At 44.1% G+C, this 20,807-nt stretch overlaps 2 protein-coding genes across 4 annotated transcripts in view; one reads left to right on the top strand and one right to left on the bottom strand.

Moving 5' to 3' along the window:
- LOC306835073 (NLR family CARD domain-containing protein 3-like) overlaps positions 1-20,807 on the bottom strand; it is a 276,939-nt gene that overhangs the window by 61,592 nt on the left and 194,540 nt on the right. The window lies entirely within an intron of this gene.
- LOC306835074 (butyrophilin subfamily 2 member A1-like) overlaps positions 1-20,807 on the top strand; it is a 39,231-nt gene that overhangs the window by 15,505 nt on the left and 2,919 nt on the right. Inside the window, exons 1-5 of one of the 3 annotated variants that reach the window (XM_079361485.1) lie at positions 6,407-6,449; positions 7,463-7,572; positions 7,650-7,991; positions 8,722-9,003; positions 9,286-9,408. In XM_079361485.1, coding sequence (XP_079217611.1) covers positions 7,464-7,572; positions 7,650-7,991; positions 8,722-9,003; positions 9,286-9,408 — 856 coding nt within the window. In that variant the 5' untranslated portion in view covers positions 6,407-6,449; position 7,463. Of the gene's footprint in view, positions 1-6,406; positions 6,450-7,199; positions 7,329-7,462; positions 7,573-7,649; positions 7,992-8,721; positions 9,004-9,285; positions 9,409-20,807 lie in introns of those variants that run through there. The other 2 variants (XM_079361484.1, XM_079361483.1) reach the window with 2 other exon arrangements.

Below are 20,807 nucleotides of genomic sequence, written 5' to 3'. Positions count from 1 at the left end.
TACTTACCCTCTTCGTGTTCTCTCCTCGTCAGCTCCCAGTCCAGACCTACCTGCCCCTTCGTGTCCTATCGTCTCATCGTGTTCACTTGGATTTCACCTCACGCGTGCTGGATTAGGGTTTTTTGAGAGTCACTTGGATTATTGTCTACACTACGCACCTGAGCTTGGACTCTTGCTCATTATTGTCACCAGTGTCACTTTCCCTATTTATAATAAATTGTTGTTGTTACCTGATCCTTGGTCTCGCGCTTGGGTTCTATTCTGGTTCCGTAACAGAATACTCTGGCCAACATGGACCCAGCGGACCAGGATTCAGAGGTTAGTGTTAGCTCCCTTCAGTTCACTCTCTCCTCTCAAGGAGCCATGCTCGGGCAGCATGACCAGGCTCTGCGCAATATGGTCGAGTCACTGCAGGTGATATCGACTAGCCTCAGTCGTGTTGAAGCGCAGCTAAACCCTGTTCAACCAACTGTTATTAACCCTGTTGTTCCCTCTCCCAGCCAGGCCCAGCCTCGTGAACCGTTCGTCCCTGCCCCAGAGAGATACGACGGAAAGTTGGGTGATTGTAGAGCTTTTTTATTTCAGTGTGCACTTGTTTTTGAGACTCAGCCACTCACTTACGGCCACGATCGTTCCAAGATAGCTTATGTTCTCGGGTTGCTATCGGGCAGAGCTAGGGCGTGGGGAACAGCCTTCTGGCACAACCCGCTAACTAGTCACGTCAATTACAAAGGTTTTTTCGAAGATATGATTTCTGTTTTCGATCATCCCGTGGCTAGCAGAGATACTGGGGATCAGCTGCTCAGCCTTCGCCAGGGTTCACTAAGCGTTGCGGAGTATTCCATTGATTTTCGCACATTAGCAGCAGAAGTAGGCTGGGATGATCAGGCCTTGCAGGCGATTTTTTCAAAGGGGTTAAACGGAGCAGTTAAAGATTGTTTGGTGGGCCGTCCTGAAACTAATAACTTACAGGAATTAATAACTCTGGCTATCAAGATCGATAACCGCATCCGCGATAGGAAACGAGAGGAGCCCAGTAAAACCCCGGTTAAACCCCTTTTGCTTCCTGACACTAGTTTTACTCTGAGAGATAGTACTCGTTCAGTTGTTACACCAGAGGTCCCTATGCAGTTGGGACGCAGCCGGCTAACTCAGGCCGAGAGAGACCGTCGCTTCAAACATAGATTGTGTATCTATTGTGGTGAAGGGGGACACCGCTTGATTAACTGTCCGGTTCGGTTAAACTAGGCCACTCACCAGTTTCAGCCGGGGTTCTGGTGAGTAGCGCAACTGTTCTTAATTCTCCCCGTAAACGTGTAAATTTGGAAGCTACCCTGTTAATTAACAATAAACCACTGTCATTGTTAGCTCTTGTTGATTCAGGTTCAGACGCTAACTTTATTGACTGCGAGTTCGTTCGTGAAGCCGGTATTCAGGTTCTCCCCGTTTCCCAGACACTAAGAGTTGATGGTTTAAATGGCCAGTCGCTAGCTCAAGTTGTGAGTGAAACCCCCCCGCTATCGTTGCTGTTAGCAGGTAATCACAGGGAGAGTTTAGCTTTCCACATTATGCCCTCATCTCATGCCCCCATCGTCTTAGGCCTCCCGTGGTTGCAGCTCCATAACCCACAGATTGATTGGTCCAAGGGTAAAATTACTAGCTGGAGTGAGTACTGTCATGCTAAATGCCTTACTTCAGCATCACCCTCATGTAAGACTCTTGGTGGTACTAAGTTTCCGGAACCCCCCGACTTATCTTCAGTGCCCTCAGTTTACCATCATCAAGGAGAGGTGTTTAGTAAGGAGAGGGCTCTCACCCTTCCTCCTCACAGGCCTTACGACTGTTCAGTTGACTTACTGCCGGGTGCCCCGTTTCCTACCAGTCGCCTGTATAATCTGTCAGGTCCTGAGAGAGAGGCCATGGAGAGCTACATAACAGAGTCCCTCAATTCAGGATTTATTCGTCCCTCGTCTTCTCCACTCGGAGCTGGTTTCTTCTTTGTCGATAAGAAGGATAAGACTCTCCGACCATGCATTGACTTTCGAGGCCTGAACAATATAACAGTGAAAAACAAATATCCCTTACCTCTCATCAGCTCAGCTTTTGAACCGCTTCAAGGCGCCACCATCTTCACCAAACTGGATCTCCGTAACGCCTATCATCTGGTTCGTATTAAGGAGGGGGACGAGTGGAAGACAGCGTTCAACTCTCCTCTAGGACATTTCGAATATCTCGTAATGCCGTTTGGTTTAACCAATGCTCCTGCGGTGTTCCAAGCCCTTATCAATGACGTTTTGAGAGACTTTTTGAACCACTCTGTGTTTGTTTATTTAGACGACATTTTGATTTTTTCTCGTTCACTGGAGGAACACATTGGTCATGTGCAGAAGGTTCTGCAAAGACTATTGATGAACAAACTCTTCGTGAAAGCTGAGAAGTGCGAATTTCATACCCCCTCAGTCTCTTTTCTAGGATACATTCTGGAGAGTGGTCAGGTTAGACCAGATCCTGCAAAGATCGAAGCTGTCATGGAGTGGGAGACACCAACTTCTCGCAAGCAGCTGCAGAGATTCTTGGGCTTCGCTAACTTTTATAGACGTTTCATCCGGAACTACAGCCAGGTTGTAGCCCCCCTCACAAGACTAACCTCTCTCTCTGAACCTTTCCTGTGGTCTCCTGCTGCACAGGAGGCGTTTGCTGACCTAAAGAGAAGGTTTTCTTCAGCACCTATCTTGGTGCAACCAGACATCCAGAGACAATTCATCGTGGAAGTGGACGCATCAGACATTGGAGTGGGGGCAGTTCTCTCTCAGAGGTCTTCCTGTGACCAGAAACTCCATCCGTGCGCCTTCTTCTCCCGCAAACTATCACCGGCTGAGAGGAACTACGACGTGGGAAATCGGGAGTTGTTGGCGGTGAAGTTAGCCTTGGAGGAGTGGCGGCACTGGCTAGAGGGTGCTGAAACACCATTTGTGGTCTGGTCCGATCACAAGAACCTCTCCTACATCCAGACAGCCAAGAGGTTGAATTCTCGTCAAGCCCGGTGGGCGTTGTTTTTTACCAGATTCCATTTTACGGTCACCTACCGACCTGGGAGTAAGAACATAAAACCAGATGCATTATCAAGACAGTTTGATAGAGACAAAGAAACACAAAAAACTATTGACACGATTCTTCCCTCATCCTGCCTGGTGGCTTCGGTGACATGGGAGATCGAGTCAGCTGTCCGTAATGCCTTGAGGGATCACCCCGACCCCGGTGGGGGCCCAGATAACTGCTTGTTCGTTCCTGTTATTGTCCGTTCTCAGGTTCTTCAGTGGGGACATTCATCCAAGATAGCCTGTCATCCGGGTGTTTCTCGGACAACGGACCTGCTCAAAAGACATTTCTGGTGGCCATCCATGAACAGGGACATTAAGGACTATGTGTTGGCTTGTTCTGTGTGTGCCCGGGGCAAGGCGTCACATCGGCCGCCGGCGGGTCTGCTTCATCCCCTCCCTGTTCCGGGTAGACCATGGTCTCACATTGCGTTGGACTTCATCACCGGTTTACCCCCCTCAGAAGGTAAAACTGTCATACTTACCATTGTTGACCGTTTTTCTAAATCTGCTCATTTTGTTGCACTCCCTAAATTACCCTCTGCTTCCGAGACCGCTGAACTGCTCACAGTTCATGTCTTTCGGTTGCACGGTATTCCCTCTGACATTGTCTCCGATCGAGGTCCCCAGTTTACATCACAAGTCTGGAGGGCGTTCTGTCAGGCACTGGGAGCTACGGTGAGCCTCTCTTCAGGATACCACCCACAGTCCAACGGCCAGACTGAGAGGGCTAATCAGGACGTAGAGGCTATGCTCCGTTGTGTTTGCGCCCAGAGACCAGATAAATGGAGCCAGCATCTGTCATGGGTTGAATACGCCCACAACTCCCACACATCCTCGGCCACAGGTATGGCACCGTTTCAAGTTTCTCTTGGTTACTTACCCCCGTTATTTCCCAGTCAAGAACAAGACATTAACGTTCCCTCCGTCCAAAGTCACCTGCGACGGTTACGCAGGACCTGGAGGGAGACACGAGCCGCATTGTTGAGGACTAGGGAACGGAATCGTAGGTTGGCTGATCGCCACAGGGTTCCGGCACCTACCTACACGCCAGGCCAAAGGGTCTGGTTGAACTCTAAAGACATTCCCCTTAGCGTTTCCTCTAAAAAGTTGGCCCCCCGGTTCATTGGTCCCTATGAGGTCTTGGAGATAGTGAATCCCTCAGCGGTACGTCTCAGACTTCCTCCTGCACTCAGGATCCACCCCACATTCCATGTGTCACAACTAAAACCGGTTAACACCAGTGAGTTTAGCCCTCCGGCCGTCACCCCTCCACCCCCCCGACTCATCGATGGCCATCCGGCCTTTACGGTTAACAAGGTGATGGACGTTCGCCGCAGGGGGCGTGGTTTTCAATTTCTTGTTGACTGGGTTGGTTATGGTCCAGAGGAAAGAAGCTGGATATCTAGAACTCTGATTTTAGATCACTCAGTAATTCGTGACTTTTATCGGGACAATCCGGGAAAGCCAGGTGGACCGCCAGGAGGCGGTCGTTGAGGGGGGGGTACTGTTATGATTTGGGTTTTTGTTAGTTTGTGCACTTTTGTTGTTTGCTTTCCCTGTTTGTCTTCTCCTCCTGTGTGCTCCCCTTCCCCTTGATTACAATTTGTTTCAGCTGCACAACCAGGTGTCACTCATTCCACGTCTCGTCAACTCCTCCTCTTAAGCCGGCTCTCCACATGCAGCCGGCGCCAGAGTATTGTCAACCCTCCGTGGTATCAAACCTCTAAATCAGGCTTCCTTGTACTTTGATGTTCCTCGTGATTTACTTGTACTTACCCTCTTCGTGTTCTCTCCTCGTCAGCTCCCAGTCCAGACCTACCTGCCCCTTCGTGTCCTATCGTCTCATCGTGTTCACTTGGATTTCACCTCACGCGTGCTGGATTAGGGTTTTTTGAGAGTCACTTGGATTATTGTCTACACTACGCACCTGAGCTTGGACTCTTGCTCATTATTGTCACCAGTGTCACTTTCCCTATTTATAATAAATTGTTGTTGTTACCTGATCCTTGGTCTCGCGCTTGGGTTCTATTCTGGTTCCGTAACATGTGTGTTTGATTAGAAATAATACAGTGTGTGTGTGTTTGATTAGAAATAATACAGTGTGTGTGTGTTTGATTAGAAATAATACAGTGTGTGTGTTTGATTAGAAATAATACAGTGTGTGTGTTTGATTAGAAATAATACAGTGTGTGTGTTTGATTAGTAATAATACAGTGTGTGTGTTTGATTAGTAATAATACAGTGTGTGTGTGTGTTTGATTAGTAATAATACAGTGTGTGTGTTTGATTAGTAATAATACAGTGTATGTGTTTGATTAGAAATAATACAGTGTGTGTGTTTGATTAGAAATAATACAGTGTGTGTGTTTGATTAGAAATAATACAGTGTGTGTGTTTGATTAGAAATAATACAGTGTGTGTGTTTGATTAGAAATAATACAGTGTGTGTGTGTTTGATTAGAAATAATACAGTGTGTGTGTGATTAGAAATAATACAGTGTGTGTGTGATTAGAAATAATACAGTGTGTGTGTGTTTGATTAGAAATAATACAGTGTGTGTGTTTGATTAGAAATAATACAGTGTGTGTGTGTTTGATTAGAAATAATACAGTGTGTGTGTTTGATTAGAAATAATACAGTGTGTGTTTGATTAGAAATAATACAGTGTGTGTGTTTGATTAGAAATAATACAGTGTGTGTGTTTGATTAGAAATAATACAGTGTGTGTGTGTTTGATTAGAAATAATACAGTGTGTGTGTTTGATTAGAAATAATACAGTGTGTGTGTGTTTGATTAGAAATAATACAGTGTGTGTGTGTGTGATTAGAAATAATACAGTGTGTGTTTGATTAGAAATAATACAGTGTGTGTGTGTTTGATTAGAAATAATACAGTGTGTGTGTTTGATTAGAAATAATACAGTGTGTGTGTGTTTGATTAGAAATAATACAGTGTGTGTGTGTGTGTGTGTGTGTGTGTGTGTTTGTGTGGACATAAACAGCTGTTCGGCTGATTGACAGCTGAACGTGATCAGCTGATGTGGCGTCATGTGACGCTGTCGAGGAAACGACGTCTCATGTGTCTTAAAGCTGATTTCCTCGGTCCTCTCTCCTCGGCTTCGTTTCCTCCGTGCATCTCTGGTGGGCGGGACTAAGACGCAAGTGGAGGAGACAACTCGGAGGACACTCGGTGCAAATAAGAGAAGTGAGAAAGGCCCAAAGAGATCAGTTAGAGACGGCTGTAAAAGAGACCACACCTTCCTGAGGTCAAAGTTCACTTTATTTCATCTTTATACAGCGTCATACATTTTATAGACGAGGGAGAGATTGGACACGGAGAGTAACAGGTAGGTGTCTTTTCTCTCAGTTTTTAATAAAAACATTTAAGCTTCACAGCCTTCATTTTAAAGAATCGCTCATTGAATATAATGGAGATGAAGAGAAGTGTTTACAGATCCAGACTGTAGGCTAACATTTGTTCTGTTTAGATGATACACATTTGACGCTTCCTGGTTTCAATCTTCAGTTATTTCATGACTATTAATTTGAACATATTTTCAGTTGAACTTTATAAAGTGAAACGTTGCCCAGTCCAATCAGGAAACATTGAAGAAACAGAGAGTGTAAGGAGTTGAAGGAGTGACCCTCTCACTGTTTGATTAAGTCATTTTTAAATCTTTTAATCACATTTGTTTCGGCAGACTTTGAGTTTCCTGCTCTTCGAGGTCAGAAAATAGAAGCATGGATGACTTCTTATATAAAATCAACTGAAGCAAATCTCTGGTCGAAATGTTATGACCCAATAAAACCTTGTAAGGATCATTTAGTCCATGTTAATGTGGTAAAATCATCTGGCCTGCATGTGATGTGAGATAAATATACTGTCACGAGTCAGAGGAAGAGACCGAAACGTACGACTCCAGGGCAAAAGGCAGTTTCAAAAATCCATTTAATTGTACGCAGGGTTCGGTACACGGGAGTCAAAAAACTAACAGGTTCAGATTCCAAAAAGTCAAGACAGATAAATGCTGGAACACAGACACTGGGAACAAGATGACATAGGGACAAAACTACAAGACGAACTGGCCCAGAATGAGGGGAAGACAGACATCATATACTGAACAGGGGGTGGAGTTAACAAGACACAGGTGAGACACATCAGGTCATCAGACAGGAGGGAAACAAGGAACAAAGAGCACAAGACCAGAAACTGAGGACAAGAACAAGTAAAACACAAACACAGGACATGATAGCAGAGGAAAACAGAAATAAACTAACCCGTTAACCCGGGGATGTGACATGTACATGTATTTCTGTTCTCAGCTGAGAGCGTTTGGCTCACTTCTAAACCTGTTTTTAGGATGTTCTGCAGAATGGATGGATTCTTCTTCAAACCAAAGTGCTGGACATTCAGTGTTTTGGTTTTACAGAACATGTTGATGCTCCTTTTGTTGACTGAATCTTGCAGAGGTAAGTATTACTCATACTTTCTGAGTGTAAAAGTAAAAAATACAGCGATGAAAAGTGAAAACCTTTTGTCTCTTCAGGTCAGTCTCTGGTTGTTGGACCGTCTCACACAATAACAGCATTAGTAGGTGAAGATGTTATCCTGCCATGCCACCTTGAACCTGCAGGGGATGCTGTTTCCCAGACTGTGGAGTGGGGGAGACCTGACCTGGAACCAAGATTTGTCCATGTGTGGCATGAAGGTAAAAACCTTTTAGACGACCAGAATCCATGGTACAAAGGAAGAACGTCAGTGTCCGTGGACAGACTGAGACGAGGAGACCTTTCCCTGAACCTGTCTGCACTGACACTCTCTGATAGTGGAGTCTACAGATGCTACTTTCCCTCACTGAAGAAACAGTTCAATGTTCAGCTTGTTGTTGGTAAGTTGTGTATTTGTGGTAAAAAATAGCTGTATATTGACATTATGACGGTAGAAACACTGATGGTAGAGGCTGCAGAGTAAAGAGTCCATCAGTATTAACTCATCCATTCATACACATTCACACACTGATGGTAGAGGCTGCTGCAGAGTAAAGAGTCCATCTGTATTAACTCATCCATTCATACACATTCACACACTGATGGTAGAGGCTGCAGAGTAAAGAGTCCATCTGTATTAACTCATCCATTCATACACATTCACACACTGATGGTAGAGGCTGCTGCAGAGTCCATCTGTATTAACTCATCCATTCAGACACATTCACACACTGATGGTAGAGGCTGCAGCAGAGTAAAGAGTCCATCAGTATTAACTCATCCATTCATACACATTCACACACTGATGGTAGAGGCTGCTGCAGAGTAAAGAGTCCATCAGTATTAACTCATCCATTCATACACATTCACACACTGATGGTAGAGGCTGCTGCAGAGTCCATCAGTATTAACTCATCCATTCATACACATTCACACACTGATGGTAGAGGCTGCTGAGTTTGCCTCTCTCTGATTGGTCACTGTTACTACAGTTTAAGGGCTAAGGTCTTTTTATTATTCACAATAAAAACATTTATTTACTTTTGTATTAAACTACACCGCTGATGTTATTTGTGGTAGACATTTCCACATGATGTGCTGTTTATTAATGGTTTGCTCTACTATCATCAGGGTCTTTCCCCTCTTCTTCCATTGTGGGTCTTGACAGAAGCACCAGTGGGGTGGTGTTACAGTGTGAGTCTGCAGGCTGGTTTCCAGAGCCTGAGCTGCTGTGGCTGGACAGTGAGGGAAAGCTCCTCTCTGCTGGATCTACAGAGAGCGTCAGAGCTCCTGGTGATCTCTACACTGTGAGCAGCAGAGTGACTGTGGAGAGGAGACACAACAACATGTTCACCTGTAGAGTCACACAGAACATCATAAACCAGACCAGAGATGCACACGTACAGCTTTCAGGTGGGTTCAAGACATCTCTAACCCATCTGTCTTTTTAACAACTCAGGTGGTGTAGCAGCCATAAATGTAAGTTGGTTGTGTGTTTGGTTTAAAGGTTTGTTGTTTGCAATCTTACTGTTTCTGGTGGTGGGTGTCTTTATTGGAAATCATTGTGGTGAATGCCGGGATTACATGGGCTGCACTCACCTGTTCACCTGGTTGTTTGTATCTTGCAAAGTCCAAGATAGACAACAGTTGGTATTTCATGTGACTCCTGATGTGCTGTGTGTTTGATCATTTCAGGTGATATGTTTCTGACCTGTTCATCTGCTGCTGCTCGGGTCAGCATCATCGTGATCATTTCTCTCAGTTTGATTGTAGCGGCTGTTGTTGTTTCCTGGAGATGGAATCAAAACCGAAGAAAAGGTTGGTGCAGCTCTTTTGGTTTAACATGTTTTTTTTTAATGTATGGGCCCTATTTTGACAGGGCAAGATGTTGGTTAAAACTGACATTGCACTATTTTTATTTAATGGAGTGATATGAATTTTTGTTTTTTTAATTTTCACCAGATGACTTGAATTTGTAAATAATCATTCAAGAAAAATAATAATGAAATGCATTATGAAAATGTATTTTGACTTTGAAGACCATGCTATTGTAGCATGTATAATGCTGCAATTTAGTAATGTAATTGTAAAGTAAAAAATGTAAAGCTAGTATATAGAAGGTTCTAGGCTGACTCGGAGGAAAAATGGGGTGCTCAATGAAATACAGACACAATATTGCAGTGCTTAGTGAAATTGTATTTTGTACAGTGCAGGTGTGGAAAACAATTATTTACAATGTATCTACAGTGTACCAATAGTTGCAATGATAATTGATACAGTTCACACAATGCCGGTTCCTTCCGCACAGACGGAGATTCGCATAGTTTCTCTTTGGGTTCTCTTCTGTAAGCTCGCCATCCGATTTCCCCGGACCTGGCCAGTTCCGCTCAAACAACTTAGAAACCCGTCACAGTGGAGGTCACATACAGCAATAGAGGCATCTGCAGCAGCACGAACGCCGGTCAGGTCCACACTCATGCTGTCAGTGTGGGCGTGGCCATTTTGAACGGGATTCAACCGCTTTGAAATCTCGCAGTATGTTTAAAATCTCGCGAGATTTCGGACGGAGCGCAAAGACGATCAGGAGCAAAAACACCTGGGTTACACTATCTTAACTTTAATGCAATAAAATTGGTTTCAATGTAACAAACAGTGCTGTAACTACTCAACCAGAGTGATTTTGGAGGGAGAATTGCAGTAGTGTAATGCACTGGTATCAGCTCTGCTATCAATCCAATCATAAATAATAGATCTAATATTGTCAAGTTTACGTGGCGGAAAACAGGGACAGGAGGACCCAAGTGCAGAAAATATAAATTTATTAAACAAAAGGCAAAAACTTATTCAAAACAAAATCCAAAAGTCCAAAAACCACAAGGAGAAACAAATTTAAATCCAGGGAGACAAACCACACCAACAGGCTGCACAAGACATAGACGTAAGACAATGATCCGACAAGAGGGTAAGCAAAGACAGAGACTTTATTGACAGGAGTATTTGACACAGGTGAGACTAATCAGACAGGTGAGGACAATCAGGGTCATCAAGACAGGAAGGAAACACAGAGAGGCAGGAAACCAGACAATACTAAGAACTACAAGGTAAAACATGGAACACAACTAAAACTAAAGGAACTAAAGGATGTAATAAAACAGAATCACAGGGAGAAGACATACCAAATTAAACTGGAAACACTAAAGACTAAACAAGTAAACACTAAGAATCATTCACACAAGTAACACAGGAAACAATATTACAGACAACAGAGAAGGACACAAAGAAACACTGAAGACGAGAATACAACTTAAAACTCAGGAAACACTAAAGACTGAACTAAGAAATATACGGCACTCAAAACTCTGAAATATAACACATACAAACCCAAACCATGACAAATATGTCATATTAATAGTGCATGTTGTTTAGCCTAAAGAAGGTGCTCATCTATGCATATTTTTTGTATATTTTTTACAACGGAAGAATGTTCTATTATTTATGTTATATTATTAGGGTGGTTGCCTGAAAGGCAAACACACTACTACTATTGTCGATATTATTAGTGTGTATGCTTGTTATCCAAATCTTTATTATTAGTGTGAATGCTTCAAAGCATTCACACTATTGTTATCCAAATCTTTATACTTATTATTCTTCCACTTCCGTACGTTTTTTGTCTCTCTTCTGCTCTTCAACCGTTTGTGCTACTTTCACCGTTCAGCTTTTTCTGCTCATTATGGCTATATCTTTTCACGTTTTTACTACTTTTACTTTTTAAGTTATTTCACTTTTTTCACAAAATTCTGCCCCATTGAAATGAATGGGATTGTTTTCCACTGTTCCACCTTTTTCTCAGCCTTACAACTTTTGCTCTGTTCCACGTAAAGACTTCATTTTTACTTTAAAACGTTCACACGTTTCTCCATGACTTTTACTACATTTACATTGTTTTGCTATCTTTTATACTTTTTAAACTATACCTCCAAATGTTTGGTGATGTTTTTTGCTGTCTTCCACGTTTTTGAATGGGTGTCTATGTGGTGAGATGTTCAGAGCTAGAGTGCGTGACATCATCGCTTAGAGTGCGGCACAGTTGTCAGATTGTTTAAAAATCTCCCGAACAAATTGCTCTAGCGACCACAATTTTCACACCACATGACTAAATTTACCCTCAAAACGTAGGAAAACTTGTCCTCTCGCTCACATTAAGATTTCAGGACAAACGGAGCTACGGTTTGGACACTGTGACCTTCAAAGCTGCAGGTGGTCCAAAAAACTCTCCATCTGCGATAATGTTAAGATCCACCGATTCATTTGGAAACAGATCTCTCTTGACAAAGTTTTCACATCGCTGTAGTTCCCACATTTCTTGGATCCCAGACATAAAAATTACATCAACGCATTACATCATCATTCAGCCACCAACTCTTCATTTTACCCCTTAAAATGAGCACTGAATAGGGAGATGTTCCCCCATTTTCTCAGTCGAAGCTGCCAGCTGAATGCAGTTGCTCTTGATTGCACTTACACACACAAACACCCTCCCCTCCACACACGCACACACATGCATTGAAATTTATACTGTTAATGCTGTACTTCATGATTGGCGGCTGTGGCACAGTTGGAAGAGTCGTTGCCCTTCAATCAGAAGGTTGAGGGTTCGATCCCCAACTCCTGCGAGCAACATGTCTGATGTGTCCTGTTCTTGTACAGATACTTTAAAGAGCATATTGCAGGTTAAAGACAAAACTTAACTAATCATAGGAAAATACGTTAACAATACTGTTTTTAAAGAAATTCTGAAATTAATAACCCACAGGGTCTCCTGGAGACGTTTTAGTACGTGTTCGCACGTCTTTGCGTTTTACTTCCGCATTCGACTGTGACGTAACGTAAGGGAGTCCCGCTGAATCCCCGTCTGTTTAACATAGAAAATCATGGATCTGAGTGTCACTCCCGTCAATAAAGAGGAAGAAAACATGTATTCCTTTACATATAATGGTGTGCTGGCTTATTATTATGAACCTGTTAGATGTGATAGAGAGCAGAAACAGGCAGGATTAGAGGAATAACGGCCTCAGGAGAGAAGCTGTGGTGTGAGGAGAGACCCGGAGCAGGCGTCCTGCTGAGTGACAGGTGTCAGCTCGCCATATATGGGCGAGTGCTGTGTTCACATCAGCATATGTAAAGTTTGTAATCACATTCAATCAATTAAAAAACAATTTGTAGAAGGTGCGAGTGCCGATCATTCACCTTTACATTGTATGGGAGCTGCTGGTAAAAACGGCAAATCTGTACGACGTATTACGGTGAGAGAGAGAGAGAGGGAGAGAGAGAGAGACATTAAACCCGATTACACGGCCTGTGCAAATGCAGCACCATGTCTTTATTGTTTATTCCTGATGCAGCCCGGTGTTCACGTTGTAATAGAAAATACAGTGTATAGTGCAGGATGCTCCTGACGTGAGTTCACAGCGCACGTCCATTGAACTTAATCCACAACAGCGCACACACTCCACAGTTTAATGCGTGCACATATATTAGGCTACTACAAAAAGTTTAAAGTTTTTATGGGATAGAGGACCGACAGAGCTTGTGTTTCTGTTTGTTTCCAAACCGTGCGTTCTGTCTTTCCCCACTGCGCACACACACACGCACGCTCTGTTGCAACAGAGTTGGATTTATAATAAATCGTATCATTACATATATTAATACAGACTGTCCGGTGTCTATTACGCGCAATATAATATATAGAGAATATAACAGAGGATTCCAGCAGATCAAATCATTAAACGCTTGTCTGCGTATATAATATTTGATGTTAAACAGCCAGAGATTTAAATCATTAATAAGGAAACGCTTTTGTGTCTGATGCTGAAATATTCAACGTGTCTGTTCGATCGTTTCTGAGGTTGTGAGAATAATTCACCAAAACACACTATGAATAATCAAGCCACTTACACTATGCACCCGAATGTGCGCCGCGCAAGTTACAAACTATTGCAGGGAGGCGTCCTGTCTGTTCTCACTCACTACCACGTATCATTACTCCTCTTTAATCATGTTTTAGCCTGTTTTTTTGTGCTTTAATTCTTTTGTTCTAAATGTTTGTTTGTAAAGTGTTTCATGCTCTCTGTGCAAGACAAGTTCCCCCAGGGGCAATAAAGGCTTCATTGATTCATTCATACACGTACGCATAAAGCCCATCAAAGCAGAGTAACAGAACACGACTCCCTTACGTTACGTCATATGACGCGTTGTTGAAAAAAAAGAAGTTCTAAACAGCTACGCTAAAAACAGCCACTTTCTCCTCTAAATTAGAGCACTTATGTTTTGAAGAATATACAGAAAATTGATGTACTTATTCTACAGCCTTCATCTGACAACATGAAGTGTTAATCTCAACTTTTTTTAACCTGCAATATGCTCTTTAACTTTCTTCTACGTCCTTTTCTCCTTTTACTACTGTTTTTCTGCTATTTCCTCTTCTTCTACTTCTTGTTCTCCTGCTTTTAGTTCTTTTTCTGCTTCCACTTCTTTTACTACATGTTCTTATTCTATCACTATTTCCTGTTCTTGTACAGACACTTTTACTTTCTTCTTCTTGTTGTTCTACTTTTACTATTCCTACTTTTACTACATTTTCTTCTATCACTATTTCTTGTTCTTGTACAGACACTTTTACTTTCTTCTACTTCTTCTACTTTTACTAGTCCTACTTTTACTACATTTTCTTCTATCACTATTTCTTGTTCTTGTACAGACACTTTTACTTTCTTCTTCTTCTTGTTCTACTTTTACTATTCCTACTTTTACTACATTTTCTTCTATCACTATTTCTTGTTCTTGTACAGATACTTTTACTTCTTGTACTAATTTTACTACTGTTTTTTCTGCTATTTCCTCTTCTTCTACCTCTTGTTCTTCTGCTTTTACTTCTTTTTCTGCTATTTCCACTTCTTCTTTTACTACATTTTCTTATTCTATCACTATTTCTTGTGCTTGTACAGTCACTTTTACTTTCTTCTACTTGTTCTACTTTTACTATTCCTACTTTTACTACATTTTCTTCTATCACTATTTCTTGTCTTTGTACAGACACTTTTACTTTCTTCTACTTCTTATTCTACTTTTACTAGTCCTACTTTGACTACATTTTCTTCTATCACTATTTCTTGTTCTTGTACAGATTCTTTCACTTTCTTCTATTTCCTTTTCTCCTTTTACTACTGTTTTTCTTCCACTTTTCTTCTGCTATTTCCTATTCTTCCACTTTTCTTCTGCTATGTCCTCTTCTTCAACTTCCTCCACTTTTTCTTCTTCATTCAGCAGTGTTTCCGCAACATTTCAGCTGGAAGCATTCACACGCATTTTCCGCAGGGAAATGCAATTTTTCTAGTTAGTGTGAATGCTTCACAGCATTCATTAGTGTGAATGCTTCACAGCATTCACACTATTGATATCCAAATCTTTATTATTCCGATACTTCTACTTCCGTACGTTTTTTGCTTCGCTTCTTCTCTTCAACCGTTTGTGCTACTTTCACCGTTCAACTATCATACTGTTCAGCTTTTTCTGCTCATTATGGCTATGACTTTTCACTTTTGTACTACTTTTACTTTTTAAGTTATTTCACTTTTTCCACAAAATTCTGCCCCATTGAAATGAATGGGAAACGTTTCACTCAGAAGGTTGAGTGTTCGATCCCCAGCTCCTGCGACCAACACTACTTTTCAACCGTTTTGCTACTTTCACCGTTCAACTATCATACTGTTCAGCTTTTTCTGCTCATTATGGCAATGACTTTTCACGTTTGTACTACTTTTACTTTTCAAGTTTTTTCACTTTTTCCACAAAATTCTGCCCCATTGAAATGAATGGGAAACGTTTCAACTATTCAACCTCTTCTTCTGCTTCTTGTATTTTTTCTGCTATTTCCTCAGCTTCGGCTGTGGCTCAGTTGGTAGAGTTGTTGCCCATCACTCAGAAGGTTAAGTGTTCGATCCCCAGCTCCTGCGAGCAACACTACTCTTCAACCATTTGTGCTACTTTCACCGTTCGACTATCATTCTGTTCAGCTTTTTCTGCTAGTTATGGCTATGATTTTTCACGTTTTCACTACTTTTACTTTTTAAGTTATTTCACTTTTTCCACCAAATTCTGCCCCATTCAAATGAATGGGAAACGTTTCAACTTTTCAACCTTTTTCTCTAATACTCTTCAACCGTTTGTGCTACTTTCACTGTTCAACTATCATTCTGTTCAGCTTTTTCTGCTCGTGTGCTATGACTTTTCACGTTTTCACTACTTTTACTTTTTAAGTTATTTCACTTTTTCCACCAAATTCTGCCCCATTCAATTGAATGGGAAACGTTTCAACTTGTCCTCTCGTTTCAAAAGTGTGCTATTACTTTGTGGAAACCTCGGGCACACGGTTTGGACACAAATCGAGTTTAAGTCACAAAAATGGAACATATTTGTAAATCGCCATCCGGAAGTCATTGTTGCCCGCATATATAAACAAAATACATCAAAATAAAGCTCTGAGTGTCCTCTCACTCATACGTGTATAGCCTGTTTCGGCAGCTTTTATTTTGAAGAGGTTCAAGGAACGGAAGTGTGTGTTTAAGGGTGCATGCTTTGTTGTCCGCTGTCACAGCACCGGCATAATGTGGAAGTACGACGAGGACACGCTAACAGTTTTACTGCAGTATAACTCAGAAACACATACACAGACGGCAACCACCCTCACAATTTCTGCTGGAATTGTCTAGTTATTGATTATTATTAAACAGTTTGGACTTAACCGAACTCTGTATTTTATAAACGGATATTTATGTGTCAGGATACTGAAAATGATTGATTAGAATCTAAATGATGAAACGTTCAGAAGATAAATAAGTGAGAATATAAAACGGACTCCTCTTCGTCAGACTCTTTTTAATCCCAGCTCAACACAGAGCGGCTCTTTACAAACTCACTGATGTTCAACATCTGTTTAAATGTCCCACGCTCCGTTTAGCCTCTTTTTAATGTCACTCTTTCTCCCGTATTAAATTCTGCTCATGTTGAGAAGTTTCACTGAAGTCTGATCCTGTGCAGCGTCCAATCAGTGAGTGATATACGAGAAGGGGGCGTGTCTGTCAGTGAAAAGACTTCCGTGAAGTCAGCTCTCTTGTCTCCTCGGTCATCGCTCCTCGGATCAGCCTCCTCTCTCCTCGATCCTCTCTCCTCCGTTCGCTGTAAGAGCTTTGGGACGATCCTCAACATGGCGGCTTTGGAACTACTTCCGGTTCGGCCGAGGACCGAGGAGACTGCAAATAAGCCACTTGGGATGTACCCATAGTCTCAGTGTGTCCTGGGTCGACCCTGAGGCCTCCTCCTGGAGGGACATGCCCTAAACACCTCCCCAGGGAGGCGTCCAGGGGCCATCCGGACCAGATGACCGAGTCACCTCAGCTGACTCCTCTTGATGTGAAGGAGTAGCGGCTCTACTACGAGCTCCTCCCTGTTGACCAAGCTCTTCACCCTATCTCTAGGGGTGCGCCCAGACACGCTACGGAGGAAGCCCATTTCGGCTGCTTGTATCAGCGATCTCGTTGTTTCGGTCATGACCCAAAGCTCATGACCATAGGTGAGGGTAGGAACGAAGATCAACTGGTAAATCAAGAGCTTCACCTTTTGGCTTAGCTCATTCTTCACCACGACGGACCGATACAGCGACTGCATGACTGTGGAAGCCGCACCGATCCGTCTGTTGATCTCACGCTCCATCTTCCCCCCACTCTTTAACAAGACCCCAAGATACCAAGAGTCCTTGCCCCAGGTGGAACGCCTCCATCTGGGGCAAGGACTCCTCACCGACCTGAAGACTAGAAGGCAATGCGAACCAGACTCCTGCTCCAGTCGTACAAGGACCGGACCACCCATAGCAAAGGGCCCTGAGCCCCAATCTTGGAGCACCCCCCCACAGGGTGCCACGAGGGACATGGTTGAATGCCTTCTCCAGGTCCACAAAGCACATGTGGACTGGTTGGGCAAACTCCCATGAACCCTTGAGTACCCACTGGAGAGTGTAGAGCTGGTCCAGTGTTCCATGACCAGGGCAAAAACCGCATTGTTACTCTTGGATCCGAGGTTCGACAAACAGCTGGATCCTCCTCTCCAGAACCCTGGAATAGACTTTCCCAGGGAGGCTGAGGAGTGTGATTCCTCGGTAGTTGGAACACACTGATGGGTTGAATAATATAACTGTCCCTAAAGCTGAATCTATCAACAGACTGGATAAAGATTTAGCATGTCACGGCCGTGGTTCTACTCTGACATACGACACTGAAACTCTGTGCAGGCTGAAAGGTAGACAACTTTATTAGTCGTTGCAGAGCCCTTATATACTGTTCAACAGATGTCACAAATTCCTTCCCACTTTAGATACTTCTGTACATGGTATGAAGAAACACATGACCTTTACTCTTCACATGTCGGACCTATATTTGAGGAACAGTTCATCCTTGTACTGTCAACTGAGGACGAACATTATACTTTTATGGTGCCTCATATATCGTGGGTCTCTTCCCATATGGTCATAGCTTCTCCAAATAGATCATAGTCTGCTAACAGCAAAGTCACCTCTACAAAGTGTATCCAAACTGAACGTATTCACAGAAATTCGTACTATCACACACCCTCCAGTCCCCTTCTTGAAAATAGGGACCACCATGACAGCCCCTGCACATGCAGAGACTTAAGATACTCAGGGCGAATCTCATCCACCCCCTGAGCCTTGGCATCAAGGAGCTCGCCAACCACCTGGGTGACTTTGGCTTGTGTGATGGACAAGTCTACCTCTGAGACGTGACGGTGGGAATGAGGAGATCCTCAAAGTATTCCTTCCACCGCCCAACTACATCCCGAGTCAGGAGTCAGCAGCTCCCCACCTCCACTGTAAACAGTGTTGGTGAAGTACTGCTTCCCCCTCTTGAAGTGACAGACGGTTTGCCAGAATTTCCTTGAGGCCGACCGAAAGTCCTCTTCCATTGCCTCCTTGAACTCCTCCGAGGCCCGAAATTTTGCCTCCACAACAGCCTGCAGACTGCAGCACGCCTGGCCTGCCGGTACCCGTCAGCTGCCTCAGGAGTCTTATGCGCTAGCAGCGCCCGATAGGACTCCTTCTTCAGCTTGACGGCCTCCCTTACTTTCGATGTCCTCCACCGGGTTCCGAGGTTACTGCCACAACAGGCACCAGAGACCCTGCAACCACAGCTCAGAGCAGTCGCTACGACAATGGAGGTGGAGAACATGGTCCACTCGAACTCAATGTCCCCAGCCTACCCCGGGATCTGTGAAAAGCGTATCTGGAGGTGGGAGTTTGCTAGACCTTTGACCTCGCAAACAGAGGGTTCAGCCAGATGTTCCCTGCAGACCTTCACTACACGTTTGGGCCTGTGAAGTCTGATCGGCTTCCTCCCCTGCCAGCACATCCAACTCACCACCAGGTGGTGATCAGTTGACAGCTCAGCCCCTCTCTTCACCCGAGTGTCCGAAACACACGGCCGGAGGTCAGATGACGCGACCACAAAGTCTATCATTGACCTCCGGCCTAGGGAGCCCTGGTGCCATGTGCACTTATGGACATCCCTGTGCTCGAACATGGTGTTTGTTATGGACAGAGTGTGACTAGCACAGAAGTCCAATAACAGAACACCACTCTGTAAGGCTGTTTATCCCAATCACCATTTCTTTGTAATGAGGTCAATTAAACTTTTAATAAATAACTATGTCGGCCCACCACCCGCAGGGAGAGATATGGGGAACGGGTGCATGCAAAGCCTGGGCTTGCTGATCCCTGGCAGCACAGACTAGATCTAGGGACCTGGAACGTTACCTCGCTGGCAGGGAAGGAGCCGGAGCTGGTGTGTGAGGTGTAGTGCTACCTGTTAGACAATTGGGCTCAACGCATAGCGCTGCTTCTGGAACCAAACTCCTGGAGAGGGTCTGGACTTTATCTTTTTCTGGAGTTGTCCAGGCTGAGAGGTGCCGGATGGGTGTGGGGATACTCACAAGCCCCCAGCTGAGCACCACTGTGTTGGAGTTCTCCCAGGTGAATGAGAGGGTCTCTGTGACTTCATGTTGCATAGAGGAAAGCTCTGACTGTTCTATGTTGATATGCACCTAACTGCAGACCAGGTCGCTGGAAGGGGTCCTGGAGGAGGTTCCACCTGAGGACTCTGTAGTTCTACTGAGGGACTTTAAAGCTCATGTGGGCAATGATAGAGACACCTGGAGTCATCAGGAAGAATGGCCTGCCCGATCTGAACCTGAGTGGTGCTTTGTTGTTGAACTTCTGTGTTAGCCATGGATTGTCCATCACAAACACCATGTTCAAACATAGAGATGCTCATAAGTGTTCCTGGAACCAGAGCACCCTAGGCCAAAGATCAATGGTTGACTTGGTAGTTGTTGCAGAATATCAGATATACTGTACACACACAAACACACACACTATCAACACCTGATGGTGAGTTGGCTGCCGGACAGACCAGGCAAACCCAAATGTACGCAGGTGAACTGGGAACATCTGGCAGAACACCCTGTCTGTGGGGTCTTCAACTCTTCAACCTCCCCCGGGATGTAAGAACTTCTCTTGTATCCCGGGGGAGGTTGGGGACAAGGAGTCTGAGTAGTCCGTGCTCAAAGCCTCCACTGTGGAAGCAGCTGCTAGGAGCTGTGGTCAGAGGACCATTGGTACCTCTCATGGCAGCAACCTGAGAACCCGCTGGTGGACACCAGTGGTGAAGGAAGCTGAAGAAAGAGACCTTTCAGGCTTGGTTAGCCAAGGGGTCTCCCTGGAAGCACAGGTACCAGGTGGCTTGGAGGGCTGTGGCTAAAACCCGGGTGTGGGAGGAGTTTGGGGAGGCCATGGAGAAGGACCATCAGTCAGCCTCAAGGAGGTTCTGGCTAACTGTCCGACGGCTCAGGAAGGGAAAGCAGCTGTTGTCAGCAGGGGTGGAGAGCTGCTGACCCAGACTGGGGACATTGTTGGACAGTGGAAGGAATACTTTGAGGAACTCCTGAACCCAGACAAAACGTCCTCTGAAGGGGAGGCAGAGTCAGTTTTGAGAAAAGATCATTGATCAAGTGACTTCCACTTGGAGCTGGAATGCATAGAGACTTTATGGCAAGCTCGGCGAGTCGTGAAAAGTGTACTGTGTGTGTTTTCC

This window comes from Symphodus melops (assembly GCF_947650265.1).
Source record: "Symphodus melops genome assembly, chromosome: 14".
NCBI lineage: Eukaryota > Metazoa > Chordata > Actinopteri > Labriformes > Labridae > Symphodus > Symphodus melops.
The sequence above is the reverse complement of the archived record's forward strand: the minus strand, read 5'-3'. Positions and strand labels throughout refer to the sequence as shown.